The sequence below is a fragment of the Aspergillus heteromorphus genome (assembly GCF_003184545.1).
Source record: "Aspergillus heteromorphus CBS 117.55 chromosome Unknown BO70scaffold_11, whole genome shotgun sequence".
Taxonomy (NCBI): Eukaryota; Fungi; Ascomycota; class Eurotiomycetes; order Eurotiales; family Aspergillaceae; genus Aspergillus; species Aspergillus heteromorphus.
The window spans coordinates 604,427-619,983 of record NW_020290416.1 but is presented as its reverse complement, the minus strand read 5'-3'; the positions used below and the strand labels follow the sequence as shown (position 1 = coordinate 619,983).

General features: G+C 54.4%; 4 protein-coding genes across 4 annotated transcripts; 1 reads left to right on the top strand and 3 right to left on the bottom strand.

Moving 5' to 3' along the window:
- Positions 1 to 704: 704 nt before the first annotated feature.
- BO70DRAFT_396247 (Pet127-domain-containing protein) lies at positions 705 to 3,082 on the top strand (the record flags this gene model as incomplete). The annotated part of the gene is made up of 5 exons (XM_025546594.1): positions 705 to 860; positions 921 to 1,136; positions 1,194 to 1,293; positions 1,354 to 1,417; positions 1,489 to 3,082. The coding sequence occupies 5 exons, from the start codon at positions 705 to 707 to the stop codon at positions 3,080 to 3,082; spliced, it is 2,130 nt and encodes a 709-aa protein (XP_025399729.1).
- A 1,430-nt stretch (positions 3,083 to 4,512) lies between these two features.
- BO70DRAFT_33887 (uncharacterized protein) lies at positions 4,513 to 8,720 on the bottom strand. The gene has a single exon (XM_025541223.1). The coding sequence runs from the start codon at positions 8,581 to 8,583 to the stop codon at positions 4,660 to 4,662; it is 3,924 nt and encodes a 1,307-aa protein (XP_025399728.1). The 5' UTR covers positions 8,584 to 8,720; the 3' UTR covers positions 4,513 to 4,659.
- Positions 8,721 to 11,675: 2,955 nt separating this feature from the next.
- Positions 11,676 to 12,789, bottom strand: BO70DRAFT_429067 (uncharacterized protein). Its single transcript, XM_025548037.1, has 2 exons — positions 12,637 to 12,789; positions 11,676 to 12,507 (listed from the first exon to the last, which is right to left on the bottom strand). The coding sequence occupies exons 1-2, from the start codon at positions 12,727 to 12,729 to the stop codon at positions 12,112 to 12,114; spliced, it is 489 nt and encodes a 162-aa protein (XP_025399727.1). The 5' UTR covers positions 12,730 to 12,789; the 3' UTR covers positions 11,676 to 12,111.
- An 805-nt stretch (positions 12,790 to 13,594) lies between these two features.
- BO70DRAFT_370991 (glycosyltransferase family 32 protein) lies at positions 13,595 to 14,799 on the bottom strand (the record flags this gene model as incomplete). The annotated part of the gene is made up of 3 exons (XM_025544775.1): positions 13,595 to 14,239; positions 14,297 to 14,452; positions 14,521 to 14,799. The coding sequence occupies 3 exons, from the start codon at positions 14,797 to 14,799 to the stop codon at positions 13,595 to 13,597; spliced, it is 1,080 nt and encodes a 359-aa protein (XP_025399726.1).
- Positions 14,800 to 15,557: the final 758 nt, after the last annotated feature.

Genomic DNA, 15,557 nt, shown 5'->3' with positions numbered 1-15,557 from the left:
TCCCTCATCCCAAGCCCCAGAAACCACCGCAACCAGACCCAACACAGGCTGTTCTTCGGACGTACCTTCAAAACCAGACCGCGCAGTGACGGCAAGCAAGCAATGGAGCTGGAGGGGGAAGAAGAAGAGGAGGAATTGAAATCGTGAGGGAATGAAGCCTCTTTTCTTTTTTTTTTTTTTTTCTTACTTTTTTTTTATCGATTGGGCGGGACGGCTTGAGGCGGGGCCGCCGCGGATTGGCCAGTCGCCGCCGACCCCGGATTACACCAATCACCAATCACCAATCAACATACCTGTATTGAGGATAGACCTGGAAGGATAGATATGATAATCAGACGGATATTATCATAGGGGTATCATACTGATATCAGATTGAGAGAGTGAAAGTGGTATTGGCATGTCATGGTATGGATGGGATGGCTGGTATCACCGAAGCGGTGAGCCCCTGGTGATGCCGGCAGAAAAGCCATTTACCGCCCGGGCGCAAACGCGGCGAACGGAAAAAAAAGCGTCTCAACTCATCTCAACTCAACTCATCTCGTCTCGCCTCGTCTCTCCTCCGACTTCCCCCAACTGGCCGTTTCTCCTCCATCGTGCCATTGATTCTTCCAATTCTTATCCTCCTCCCCTCCCCCCCTCTTCGTCTCCCCCTCCCTCCCTCCCTCCCTCTCTCCTCCGCCCTACCATCACTTCGCCAGCCCCGGATGTTGCGGCCCTCTCTGCGGTCTGTCTCAGGCCCCCTGCGCGAACATGTCTGCCTCTCCTGCCGAACTCACACTCGCCGCTTCCATGTCTCGCCCCGCTGGCGAAATGAACCTCCCCAGTCTTCTCCAACCGAGACTCTCCATGATTCGTTGAAGGTTCGTGAAGCGTGATGCTCCCCCCTGGACTCCTGCCTCCCTGCTGATGCCCGCCCATAGTCTTTGCCATTCACAGGGACGCCACCGCCGCCTTCCGTTCCAGCAGGTAGCAAGCCACCGACAGATGAAGCGAAACCCCTGACAGAAGAAAATCAGTCACCGAAGGGAGCAGCAAAGAAACCGGAACAAGCAGCGAAGCCATCGAAAAAAGCAGTGAAGCCATCGGAAAAAGCGGCGAAGCCATCGGAAAAAGCGGCGAAGCTCCCCATCAGGAAGGTGAGTTGGTCCCTCCCTCCCCCTGTAGCGACCGACGGGGGACTAACTCCCCATCAGATTAAGGCACAACCAGACAGCGGGTCTCTTTCATTTCTCCAGAGCTCGGTCATCGATAAGGAAATTGGAAGAATCACTGCGGACGGCCAATCCATCAAACGTGCGTATTGGGAAAATCCTGCCATCAACTCCGTCTGGCTTTGAACTGACCGTCGCACAGCCCTCGATGTGCCATGCCCCCCAGTTCCCCGACTCGCGTACGGGTTGGACCGGGTCTTGTTCAAGTAGGTGGCCTTCCATGTATTATTGTTATCCCAGACGGAGAGCTAATGCGGTGCCTCGCCCTCCCCCGCAGCCCCGGAGTTTACCAACTGCGCGATCCCCGCTCCCGGGTCTACAACTTTGACCCGTATCTAGGCTCCATCATGCCCGTCACCGAGTTCGACTTTGATACCTTGAAGCCATATATCACCTCGTCCAAGGACGTGCAGCTCCGCGACCTGGCAAGGCAGGAGAAGAAGAAGTATATTGGGTCGTCGTCCAGTATGACCTCGGTCCTTTCACAGTTTCACTACCTCCTGTCGCAGTGGCGTGAAGTCAACACGGAGAGCTTGTCGCGCTCCTTTCCCGAGGACCTGAAGACTTTCACCAGGCTCCTGCGGGCACCCTCGGCTATGTTTCTCCGCTACCAGGATGGGGCCTACGCCATCGATGCGGACAAGGAACACGACACGGCAAACATCCTCATGAACCTGGGCAAGTCCATGGAAAAGCTGTTGACGATGCCCAAGGAGGAGTTTGAGCGCTACCGCCGATCCAGCGAGAATAAGATCTCCGTCGAGGAGGAGCAGGCCATTCCAGAATCCTATCACTACTCGACTGCTGGAGACTTCCTGATGCGCTCGCAGCTCGACGCCTATGACCCGCGACTTCCCGGTACCGGCATGTTCGACCTCAAGACCCGCGCCGTGGCGTCGATCCGCATGGATGCCAAGAACTTCGAGCATGGCATGGGCTACGAGATCCGGAGCGCCCATGGCATGTTCGAGTCGTACGAGCGCGAGTACTACGACATGATCCGCGCAGCACTACTCAAGTACGCCCTGCAGGTGCGCATCGGCCGCATGGACGGCATCTTCGTCGCCTTCCACAACATCGAGCGTATCTTTGGCTTCCAATACCTCAGCCTGTCGGAACTGGACCTGGCCCTGCACGGCCAGGAAGACACCAACTTGGGCAATCGCGAATTTCTTATGAGCCTGCAGCTGTGGAGCAAAATCCTCGACCAAGCTACCGCCAAGTTCCCCAAGCAATCCATTCGCCTCCACTTCGAGACCCGCGAAGCCGTCCAAGAACCTTTCATGTATATCTTCGCCGAACCGGTCACGGAAGAGGAAATCCACGCCATCCAAACCAAGAACCAAGCGGAGATCGATGCCTACCAGCGCCGCGTGCTAAATCTGTCCGTCCCTGACGAAGCTGGGGACGCTGCTGCCGCCGCCGCCATGGCCAGCGCCAGCGCTGATGCTGAAGAGACTTTGAGAGAAGAATCCCTGAACTCCGCCGACGAGTCAAAGCCGGAGCCGGAGACGCAGCCGGAGACCAAGACCGGGGCCAGCGAAAAAGAGATCTTCGCCATGACTCTCTCGATCAAGAACCTCGTGAACGGGAAGCAGGTCCCGCGGCCCGAAAAATTGAAGGCCTCGCATCGTTGGTGTGTCAACTACGAATTCCACCACATTGGACAGGAACGCGCCCGGAAGTTGTACACCCTCTGCCAGAACCGCCGGGAGAAGGCCCTTGTCTTCCGCGATGAGGATGGCGATGTACCGACCAGCCACTACATCCGCAAACTCCGTGACATCGCCTCGAAAGGTCGTCAATACCGCAAGAAACAGGACCTGCGGGATAGCACCGAAGAGCCTGTCATCTTCGGACACTCCTCCTAGTCCCCGCCCCCTCTTCTTTAGCCTCCCTCGGCCTTCCCTGCCCCAGACCTAGGCATTCACCTTCTCCTCCCTCTCCTTCCATAGCCGGCGTTGGTTATATTCTGCAATATATGCAGACGGGCGGTACATGCGGTGCGGTGCGGGGCGGTGCGGTGCAGTGCAGTTTTTCGTGATTGCATATACGACTTTCTCGCTCACTCTCACTCTCCGCTCCCCTTCACTTTCACTCCCTCGACCCGTCCAACGATATGTTATATAGATACCATGAGACCTTCCTGTATGTATGTATTATGTATGTGTACTATAATCGTTTTCTTTCTTGCCTGGATTCTTGTTTCTGGTGATTTGGTGGGCCGTTGGGGAATGAACAGCAATAACAACACAAGAGCGGCTGCGATAGATTAGTGTGATTATTGGATATTCATCGTCCCCTTCCATGTCTGGTTATTGTTTATTTGGTTGAAAATGGCATTCATTGAGGGGTTTGGAGTTAGTTATTCATTGGTTTCTGTTTTGGTTCTGGGTTGTTTTGTTTCTATTCCGGTGCGAAAAGTCGATCCGATCGATCAATCAATCAATTGGCAATCAATAGATAGATAGATATATATAGATAGATATCATTCTTCTCATCCACACCTAAAACTGAATAGATCGCAACGACAGACAGACAAGACAGGCTGAATTCAATTGAATAGAATCAAATAGAATAGTGATGTGATTCCATTGACAGTAATATACATATTCACAGATAGATAGTTAGAGATATAGATGGATAAGATAGTGAGTGATCTTTCTCAAAATCGAAAGATCATATCAAAAATACACTCACTCACTGACAGACAGACAACAGCTCAACCCAAGACAGACAAGACAAGACAAGACAAGTACAATCCACTCACTCATTCACCATGGGTAACATGTTACATGCATGATTCTTCTTTCCGGCCCCCGGATGGTTGGTTGGTTCAATCAATCTTCTCCGCGACGAGCGAGGATATACTCTATGTATGACATTAACAATTATGGCATCATGGGGCTCAAAGCAATTGGAAATGGAAATAGGAATGGAAATGAACGCCGCCTAGCCCACGCGCCAAACAGGCAAGATGCGAATCCAAGTGAGATATCTTTCTTGCTTTTCCCGGGAGAATTGCCTTTCCTGAGGCAGACAAATGGGAACGGAGATGGGAGGGAGAGAGGGGGTATAGGAGGGAGGAGACGTGTTGAGGGACGCGACACGCCAGAGTTCGGAGGGCCAGCAGGAGAAAATGCAAAGATGTAAAAAAGAAATTGGAAAAAAAAGGTGGGCGCTCGAGAATTGAAATTCTTTCGCAAACTCCAAGAGAGGGAACATCAACGGTGCCTGCAACGCAGGTGGTCCGGGCCTCGGTAGTGAAGAGAAAAGAAAAGGCAGGTGAAAGTAGGAGGGACACAGATGAAACATCCTGTGGCGACGGCCTCAAACACGCGGTGTATCTTCGACTAGCGAAAACTGTTTTTCTAGTTATCGTGATTCGATTCATTAATCATTGTGGAGTGAAGAAGAGCTGGGACGTCTTCGGGCCCTCGAAGGAGAACTACCGGAAGTTTCCTAGATCAAACTGAGGGGGCGCCCAGTCCAGCTTAGGTGGTCTCTCATGCGGCACACACACTGCCCCAGACTTCATCTTCTCCATCTTCTTGCGTTCTTTCGAGGCGCTTCCGCTGAGAAAGCCTCTGAGTGTGGAGGACGCTGACCCGTAGGCACTTCGCGCACTGGTCCCGGTCCCGGTAGAGACTGTACTGGAGCTGCGAGCACTGCGGACACTGCTGGTCTTGTTGACAACGGGTGGTATGGCCGGTACCGGCACCGCCAGGCGTGAGCTAGAGCTAGAATACTCCAATGGTAAGGCATGAGAGGCGTATTCGGGGAACGAGAAAGGTGCCGTCTGCGGACGTTGTCGAAGCTCAGCAACCACACTACTTTCCGCATCCAGGCCATTAAACATCTCGAGGTGATCCTTTGGGCTATCTGGGGTAGCCTCTTGCAGTCGTTGCGCGGAAGCTTGCGGCGTGGGCTGAATCTCATGTTCAGCTACCGTCACGTCCAATTTCATACTGTCCAACATCATTCCAAGGCTGTTTGCTGTGGTGGGACGTCCATCACTAGAAGCGTCATCATCCGCACCAGCCAGACCAACGTCGAGACCATGAGCGATATTGTAGTTCCGGAAGAGATATCGACGAAGACGAGCGACCTCGGCATCCCATTTCCGGCTCAATGAATGCAGAATAGCCTCCACGTCCTGCTGCATGACTGGGGAGGTCTCGGATGAACTAGCCAGGTGTGGGGGCACCGCAGAGCTATAGCGGTGGTTGGATGCCTGCTGCTGTTTGGACTGCTTGCTTGACCCCGACTTGCCATTCATTGCTACATAGATGGACCGGCGGATAGAACTGGTGGCGGAGCTCTGGGCAAGGTTTGCTTCCCGTTTGACACTTTGAAACTCTCGCCGCACGCGTTCCAGGGACTGGATTCGGTCACGATCCATGAATGACAGGCTCAATAAAGATCTGTTGCGCTGTAAGCCGTTGACCAGCACCGTAAATGATTGCAAATTGATGTCGTTGTTTTCACAGTAGACCTCCCGGAGGCAGTCGTTCTCCTCCAGGACAGATGCCAAGGTATTTGCGCCCTGGAGACCCAGTTTCTGATGCTCAATCCGCAAGACTTGCAAAGACTTATTCTTTTTCAGACCAGTCAATGCCAAGTTGAGGCCAATTCCAAACCGGGCAACATCCAGATGAGCGCTTTCCCCGCTGATATCCAAGTCCTCCAGCGTCTCGTTCTCTTCGAACATCAGCTGCAAGGCCTTGCACGTCTCCGGGCCAGCATCGTACGGAAGCGATGCCTTGGAAATATCCAAATACTTCAACGACCGGTTCTTGCGCAAGGCCTCCACCAATTCCTGAAACTGCTCCTCCTTTTTGAAATCGATCATTCTCATAGACAGGTGAGTCGGAGTTTTGCTTTGAGAAATGGCTTCGAAGAGGTACGAACAGCCGGAATCAAGTCGGTTTTCGTTTACATAGAGATGCACATCGCGAGGGGCCCCGCTAGATGCCATCGAATGCAGGAAGATGGCAACATCTTGACCGCTGAGCCCGCATTGGTCCAGTCGAAGCACCCGGAGACCTCGGGACCGTTCACTGGCCAGATATGTGGCAATAGCATCGACAGTCTCCCGGTTGACCACCGTCCGGCTCAGCGACAGCTCTTCCAATCGCCAATTGATCAACGTCTCGGGCGTGAGGAGAGGATCCAAGTTCGATGTGCGAGAAATACGAGACAAATCCAGCGTCTTGATCTGACTGAAGTAGCCAAGGTACTGCTGCAATATGTCGGGACTCAACCGGCCTTGTACCCCAGAGATGTTGATTGCCTCCAGAGTCGACGACTGAGCAACAATGGTGGAAAGCAGTAGATCAAGATCGTGAACCGACAGGCCGCAATTACCCACTTCCAATGCTCGCATGTGACTTGACCGTTGAGAGGCTGCGTCGACGAGATAGTCGAGGTCAGAATCTCCCAGCTTGATTCCATTCAGAACGACCCAGTCGACGCTCGTCAGCTCTCGCCGACAAATGGGGAATATTGCCTCCGGTATCCCGCACCCTGGATCATGACTTTCACTGTCCGACTTGGGGACGCGGCTAAGAGTGTAAGAAAAGTCCAGGCGCCGGAGCCACTTGCTTTTCAGAGTCAGGGCCCGCACTTCTTGTGATAGGACCGACAGATTCTCTTGGCCGGGGATATGGATCGGGGCACCTGAGCGACTCAACAGAGCATCCTTGTCTGATCCGTGGATGTCGCGTAGGCCTTGGAGTGCATCCAAGCTGACGCCACTGAAGGAAATGGAACGGAATGACTCGTTGTACCGGAGAGCCCGCATGACGGCAATCAATTCCAAGGCAGTGTATTTCCTCTGGCGAGTGGAAGCTGGCGGCAAGAGCTTGAAACAGGGAGCGTCATCACATTGCACGTCAATCGTGTATCGAATATTGGAGGTGTCGATGTCATAGCTGGCTGAATAGGCGACCAATGTGCGGTCGAAACAGCCGTAGTCTTCATCGAGGCTCACCGGAGGAAAGTTGTTTTCGTTCCCAAGGTCCCGGGGAACGATGAAGTCATATGGCCGTTTGATCCACAAAGGACGCAAAAACTCCGTCTGTTGCCGGATCCAGAATGCAACCTCCAGCGAATGCACCGACGCGAGAAAGACCGAAAATGGTTTCCGGAGTGGAACACGGAATGTCAAATGTAGACTATCGTCCCCCCATTCCATCGATAGGCAGGTCAAATTCATCAGGCCAAATGATGTGGTAGCATCCAAGTCGCTCAATGACACCACCGAGCTGCGGCTGGAGATCTTATGCAACGGGATGAGGTGGAGCTTGTGTGATCCGAGGGCGAGATAACAGCCCGTCGGTGATAGTTTTGTGAGATCCTCCGACGATGCCCGCGTCGGGGACTTGGTCGACGCCATCTGAATCACTCGGAACATACGAAACGTCTCCGGGTCATAGTCTCGTTCGTAGTCAAGCATCCGGACCACACAATCCACCGTCTTCTGGTCAAAGCCCAGCGGGTCGGCCCCGCGGATCAGTTCAGCGGCGGATCGAATGCCCACCATCCACAGGCTCAGTTCCTGGAAATCGGGCGTTTGCATTTGGATAAAAGTGGCCTTCTGCGCTCGCTCATCCACATAGGCGACCTCCACTGTCGATGACGGTCTGCCGTCGTCCAGCATGTAGACGGCAATGATACTGTTCAGGGGGATTCCCGCAGAGGAATCGCTCGGGGCCGAAAGCTGGGGGTCCTGTAAGGAGCTGATCGAGGCGACCGATTGGCGATTGTTGGCCACCGAACGGGAGAAAGAGGCCGGGATCGAAGGAAACATATCGGCAGCTTTGCTTTGGCTTTTGAATCGGACAAGATGGGTGTCAGTTAGGACCAGGTAATGACTCTTCTTTCGCCACATTCCTCCCGTGATCTGGACCTCTCCATGGTGCAGAATAATGGAGCCAATGCCATGCCGAAGCTCGGGGGGATCCTCGTCCAGGGATGAGCCTTTCGAGCGGCCCTGCGAGCGGTCGTCATCTTCAAGGGAATGCAGCGACCGGAGCGACCCAAACACGGAGGTTCGCCTCTTCTGCAGCGACTTGCGTCGGGAACGAGGCCCCTCGAGGGCGACGGTGGGCACGGGCGTCATGCAGGCGGTCGATTCCGAATCGGCGGTGCCAGGGCGACGCGAGCCATAGCTGCCAGACGCGCTCGGGGGACTAGGGTGCCGGACCCCAAAGAACCCTGAGTTGCGTCGCGATTTCTTCTTCGGGGCGTGGGCGTCGTCCGAGGGAGACCGTTCATGGGCCACGGGACCGGCGTAGGAGGCCGTCGTCGACGACGGAGTGAAGACGCTGAGACTTTTTCTCCGCTCTTTCTTCCCCAGACTCTCGGCCATGACTGGGGGAAGGAGGAGGGCGGAGACGGACGGAGCAAGGGAAGGCTGAAAAGCGCTAGAGGCCGAGGAGATTGACAGAGATCGCAGATGGATGTGGGCGCTGAAATCTCACATCGAGGACGCGGGCGTCGGTGCTCACTAGAAGGAAGAAAACGGTAAGAAAAAGGCTGGAAGAAGCTGGTAGCATGACGGGGCGATAAGAATGGAACGGATGGATAGACATTGCAGCAAGACCAGTCCAGGAGATTGAGACCCAGGTGGTGACTAGTTGAACTAGAGGGGTGGAGCAGGGCGAAGGAGCACAAATGAGGAGCTGCGGAAGGGAAGAGGGGAGGGAAGGAAGGTGGAACATACAGTAGTCCGTCCAGCTGCCATGGGAAAGGCGAGAAGGATCGAGGAGAAGCTGGGGGGGAGAGAGGGGGGGGGGGGATGGGCAGCAGATAAAATAAAATAATAATAAAGGGCGCCGGAGAAGATCCAGATAAAAATGGCGCAATTGGAGAATGAGAATTGGCACCGAAAAAAAAGGATGGCGAAAGAACAGGTCTCGATACCAGATGAGACACTCGGCGATAATAAACAAATGCGACGAGGAGTGAAGGAGGGGCGAGGCAGTGACTCGTCACCCAAGTTAAGCCAAAGTCAAAATCAAATGAATGGAAGGTGGAAAAACCAAAGAATATAAGTGACAGGAAAGGTTGACAAGGTATAGACAGAAGAAGCAGAAGAAGAAGAAGAAGAAGAATCAACGTTGGGATAGCGAGGGACAGCAACAGGTAGTAGTAGTATAGGGTGGTGGTAGTGGTGGTGGTTCCAGAATTTTGCAACGAACTAATAAGCAACAGCCCACCCCAAGCGCAACAATGCAATGGTGGGGAGAGGCAGCCAAGAAAGACTAGGCGAGAAAGAGGCAAGAAGGGTCACAAGAGTAAGAAGAAGAAGAAGAATTATACGTGGAAGGTTACAATTGAGGCCGCCACCAGGGGACGAGACAATGGAGACAATGGGCCAGGGCAGCCGGAAGGAGAAAGGCCGGCGACGAAAACAGACAGACGGAGAGGAGCGAGAGGAGCAGCAGCTCTGCAATTGCTTTGCTACAGCCTCGACGTCCCACAAAAAAAAGGCCGACCCGGAGAAAGCGATTGTTGCCCGGGTGTGGGGGGAGGAACCTGGGACCTGGACTAGGGGAGGTGGTAGTGTGGTAGTAGTGGTTGGTAGGCTCCAGTTCCTGACGGCAATCAATCCGGAGAAAAATGAGGTCAGAAGGGGCAGCAACGGTACAGCAGCAGCAGCAGCAGCAGTATGTATGCAGTAGATATGTAGTAGTGGAGAGCAAGCAGTACAAATAAGAAAGATGGGAGGAAGGATTGAGATTGATTGATTGATTGATTGATTGATTGATTGGATGCGGAGGGGGCCAGAGGAAGCAGCAATGATGTCAGCGCCCGGAGCTTCTTCGGGAGCCCACGCAAACGATTACTAGCAGGGGAACGAACGACAGAGCAGTATACAGCAACAAAAAAAAAAAAGAGAAGATGGAGAGGTTGAGGAGGGCGAGGTGTGTATGTGGGGAAGGAGAGAGGGGGGGAGAGAGAGGGGGGGAAAAAGAAAAGAGAGGGACGTATAATCAGGGGAAGTGTGTGTGTGTGTCTGGTGGAAAAGGGGAGGGAGAAAGTGAGTGAGTGAGGTGGTGGCAATGCAACAATATGGGGGGGGAAGAAGGAGAAGAAGGAAGGAAGCAGAAAGAAAGAAGGAAGGAAGGAAGCAAAAAGCAAAGCAGCAGAAGCACAGCAGCAGCAGCAATGTGAGGGAGCGCAAAACAAGTTACTTGGTTCGGCAGGAACGGCCGATCGCCTGTTCGCCGGATGCGGCCTCAAGGGCAAGGCAAGCAGGCAGACGGAGTACTACCCTCTACTGAGTACTACTATCTAGTATTACTCCTCCAACAACACCTCACTTTGAGGCTTGAATCATATCCTCATCAACTACCCCGTACCGACTCACTACTCCCTGTCTACTCCTCCATACTAGTTAGGCCACCCATCCACTCCGACGCAGTCAGCAGAAATCCAATCCTCTCCCCGTCATAACTTTAACCTTCCCACTCCCACTGGCTGGATTAATATAGCAGCAGCGCCAGCAGTCAGTCGGCCAACCGCCTCACCCGGCCGCCTACCGATGTCCGTTGTCCGTTGTCCGTTGCACCTACGGAGTACCTACCTACTTCAATCAAACCACTTACCTAGTTCATCTGTCTAGACTCTAGATAGGCTCTAGAGCAGTACTGTCTTTGATTCTCATTTCCCTCTCGTTCCCCCCGTCCCACCCGCGCGCCCCCAGATGGAGCCCTGAAAGTCGATCGCCAGTGGACACTCACAGGAAGGAGTCCAGGACAGGACTGAAAGTCTGAAACGCGTTCGAGAAGCCGATCTCCAGCCGCGTAACCGCTGCTCGACTGGCCGGCGCCCTGGTCGCGGCTCCACTTCGCCCCCAGCGGCGCGCCGGCTGGACATCGTCGTCGCCCGGCGTCGGGCTCCTGCGCTTTCTAGCCCGGCCTTGTCCACGGTCTGGAGCTCAGGGAAAACATGACAGCTGGTGGGATTAGAAATGAAACTTGAGGGGGGGGGGGGGAGAAGGGGGGCGGTGGGATCAACGGGTTCGGCTGTCCTGGGAAATATTGCTTTTTTTCCCCTTTGGATTAGATATTAGATAGATGCTATTTTTCGCGCCGTCTCAGACAGGCCTGCTCATTTCGGCCTTCCCAGTCCGCCCCCCCTCCGTGCCTCCCTCCGTCCCTTTCTCTCCCGGCCCTGGGGTCTGGCCCGCTGTTCTGTTCGTCAGGGCCTTTCTTGTCTTGACCCTCGCCTAGCCTAGGGCCAAGATATCAAAGAGAAAGGAAAGGATGGTGCAGTATTCAGAAACGCCCTCGCAATAGAGCACACAGCCCCTGAGTCGGGGGTCTTCATTTAACGCAAGATCTACTCCGTACTCCGTACACAAGAGGCCGCCGATTCCGATTCACCCATCCCGAGATCCTCCCGTCTCTCCACAACGGCTGTTCAGGACGGCAACATCGATTGTCCGGGACCTACGCGGCCGACCGCCAAAGGCAAACCCTCCTCCCATCGGCCTGTCCGCCATGGCAGGCCTGGCCCGTATCGAGGTATCCGTAGCGCGTTCCAGCCGGGGGCGACTGCGTTTCGCCTGAACCCTGGCAACACGGTAGTTGAGGATCGGTGGAGACCCGAGGGCCCGGGCTGTCGGGTACATGACCGTCACCTTGGACAAGAATAGACGCGAAACCCAGGGCAGAGCAGAGTCAGACAGCACGGATGGGAAGTTGGCAGTGGCTGTGCGGCGGCCGGGGCGAGTCAGTAGTGCAGACTGCGACCTCACGCAGTACGCACAAGAAATCACAATATTGAGACTCTCACCCCTCTCCCCCCCCCCCTCTCCCTCATCGCTCCGGCGTTGCACTAGGAACTCAAAAGAACGACCTGGTTGGGAAGCTTTCAGACCCAAACACGGCTACTCCAGCCCTCTGGCGGCTCTCTCGGCCTGGACCTTTTCAGCCCGTTTGACCTTGCGGACGAACTTGATGTAGTCGTTGACCGTCCTCTCAGCCCAGATACATCCGCCCAGGGTCATCGCCGCGATCTGGAGGAAGACCTTGAACTGCGGTGTCAGGCCGCGGTAGACCCGCGATCCGGGGGACAGCCACTCGGAGAAGCCCTCCAGGGGGCGGTAGAAGAGCCGAGAACGGATGATCTCTCTGGTGAGGAGCGATGGCCGGGGGGACGAAGATGGTCGAGATGATGAGTGGGAGGGGGCTTCCGCGGGGATCGGGGCAGAAGAAGGCGACGAGAACTTGAAAGGATGCGGGAGGATCATAATCATATGGGCCAGTATTGAGACGGAGCCAAACTATACCAGGAATTGGTTAATGGCACCTCTCAGCATGAGCAATTGGAGATTTAAGGTTGTGGCCCCCACGAGGGCCATGGGGGAATGGAGGGGGAGGGGGGAGGGGGGAGGGAAAAGTCATCGACATACCCGAAAGGCACCCATCAGGAACCCGCGGACAGCCTCGGAGGTGATCTCCTCAGGAGGCTCGACGTCGCCTTTCTGATAGGAGGGAGGTGGCATGGCTGTACAGGTGGAGCGGGTGTGCTGTACGAACTACGAGGGAGGATGCAAGTCAGTCGTCGACTTTGATGTAGATTGGAGGATTGTGTCAGCCGGAAGCTCGCCTGCCATGACGCATGACACGCCCCGGCCGGATCAACCATTCCGCCGGTCTCTATTTTCTTCATCCAAATCGGTCGACTGGTTTATATCATATACAAGTTCATGGATCGAACAGTAGGGGAGAAAAAAAGGTTTCATCGTCTCATCAGTGGCAAAACCACGGCGGTATTAGTCTCATCTTTTCTTTTGCGCGACCCCAGCTCGCTCCAGGCATCTGTAGCTGGAAAGGCAACTAGCCCTCGCCCTCGGCATCTGTCTTATACCCCCCACCTCGAAAGCAAGTCTATATATGTAGTAGTAATGAAACAAAGAGTAAAAGGTGTAAGGTGTAAAACGGACAGTTGAGAATAGAACAAGAGTGCGTTCAAGAAGCGAATGTTCTTGAAAACGAAGAAGAGGGGGGAAAAAAAAGGAAGAGGAAGAAGAAGAAGAAGAGGAAGAGGTAAATCCAAACATCCAAGAAAGAGAGTCAGATACAAGACGAGGGTGCTGCCTAGCAGATCGCCTCGCGGACAGATCGAAAAATCTTGCCAAAACATGTACAAGCAATCATTTTGCTTCGGAGAAGCACTTCGGTTTAACCCATGCCCCGAAACTCCGTACATGCACCCCAGAAAGCAAACAGAACTCCCTGAGCGGACGAAAGAAAAACACCTGAGGAACGGCTCCACCGAGGGACCGGCAAGCACAGGTCGTGCGAAGAATAGTGTCAGAGCGCAAGAAGGCTGGAAAGGCTCGCAAATCAGAGTACATTAGACAACATTTAATCGCGACGGCTGTAGAGCTCGTACGACGTCTCGGTGACGCCCGCGGCTTCTTCGTCCTCCTTGAAGCTGACCCGGCGGAGCAGGGTGGGCATCATGCGCCGCGACGCCCGGGTCGGGGAGGACAGGCGGGAACTCGAAATGAAAGCGGGAATCTTCGAGTAGCGGTAGCGGTACTTAGAACTCAGGGACACCAGGCGCGCGTACAGCCACCAAAGGCTGAATCCGACCACGGCGGCCAGAAGGAACCCGCAGACGGTCAGGAACAACCAATGCTGACCCATCCAGAAGATCAACCGGGCATCCTTGCCGTGCCAGCTGTTGCCCACGTGGTGCGTGAAAAAGCTCCACGAGTACTTGTTGTATTCGTCTTGCATGAGAATCCGGACGCGTCCCGACTCGCTGGGGTTGGTCTGCATGTATTCTTTCCAGATCACGGACAGGAACAGCGGACCGGTGGAGTACATGACCGTAATGTAAGGAAGGAGCCAGTGGCGGTCATAGGATTGCAGGAGTTCGATGGTGCGAAGGAAGAACGGGTGTTGGGGAACCGAACCCATGGCATCATTGGAGATACCGGTAGGAACAGTGCGACGGACCCAGGCAGGGTACGCGAGAAGCGGATCTAACCGACGGTTGCATCCCTGATCGTTCCAGTCAGCATGAATCTTTCAATAGGCAGCACAACGGATTATACGCACGTCGTCTAGGTCAATGTAAGTGCCACCGTAGTGCGCCAGAACAAAGTAGCGGATGGAATCCGCGCGCTGGATGGGGTACTTGTATCCATCGAACGTCTCGAGGAACCAGGGGTATTCGTTGGCAATAAACTCGCGCGATTTCTCGTTCGTCCAGAGCTACACAGAAAGCGAGGTGTTGTTAGTCAAAACGTTCTGACGGCGCATGGTGGGGACTGGGGACATACGATGTATTCATAGTCAGGGTGCAAGTCAATGCAGCTCTGCTGGGCTTCTCTCCACACTTCCGGGATCGTCTCGTTCTTGTATGTCTGGTGAATGATCTTGGGGATAACCTGGGGCCGTTGTTCGATCAGGCTGGAATTGGGCGAGGGAAGCTCGGCGCGGTGGATGGCGTCGGCGGAAGCATCTTCCACGAGCAAGGAGAGGAGCGTGAAGACGCTGCGCACGAGGAAGGAGACGACCAGGAGATTGACGACGAGGAAGATTAGGACACCGCGTCTCATGGTGAATGACGGTGCAGGGGCCTGGACGACACCTTCTCACGGTAGGAATGGGCGGGGAGACAAGGGCGAGGACGGATCAGAAACCCGACAGACACAGAATCTCCAATTGGGACAAATTGTAAGTCGCAGCTTCGAGCGGGTGTTGCGAAGGCAGGCGCAGACGGGCCGTGGCTGCTGCTCTCCAAATACGTCCCGGCGGAAAATAGATGCGAATGTCCACACTAGCCTGCCACTATAGAGCGTCGAGGGGTCGGCGAGACGTCTCGGGACAATTGCAATGCGAGCGTCCGGGTCGTTGTCGGGGTCGTCGCAGGTGACTTGAGGGAACAAACGGCCGTGAAACTTCTTTCCCGTTGCTTTGTCCCCTTTTCCCTTTTGGGGGTGCGTCGACGATGAGGCGGCAACGGACTATTGGTGACCGACGTTCGAACCAGGAAAGGACTGGCGTTGGAGGGAGAAGGTTTCGACCACGAGGGACCGGATGGTGATAATGGCGTTAGTAGTTGTAGAATGTGATCCAAGCCCCCAATGATGCTGGAATGGGAGAGCGGGGGAGAGGGGGTGTGGGAGGGAGGAAGGGTTGGTTTTAATGGGAAGGTGACGAAAAGAGGAGGCCAGAGAGGACCAGTTTATAGCAAGTAATAGTAGGAAATAATAATAATAATAATAAAATAGGGTAAAAAAAACAATTAAAAGGAGTGCGTAATTTACGTCTCTTGCAGGGGCGGAAGGGGGAATTAAGAAGAAAAAAAAAAAAA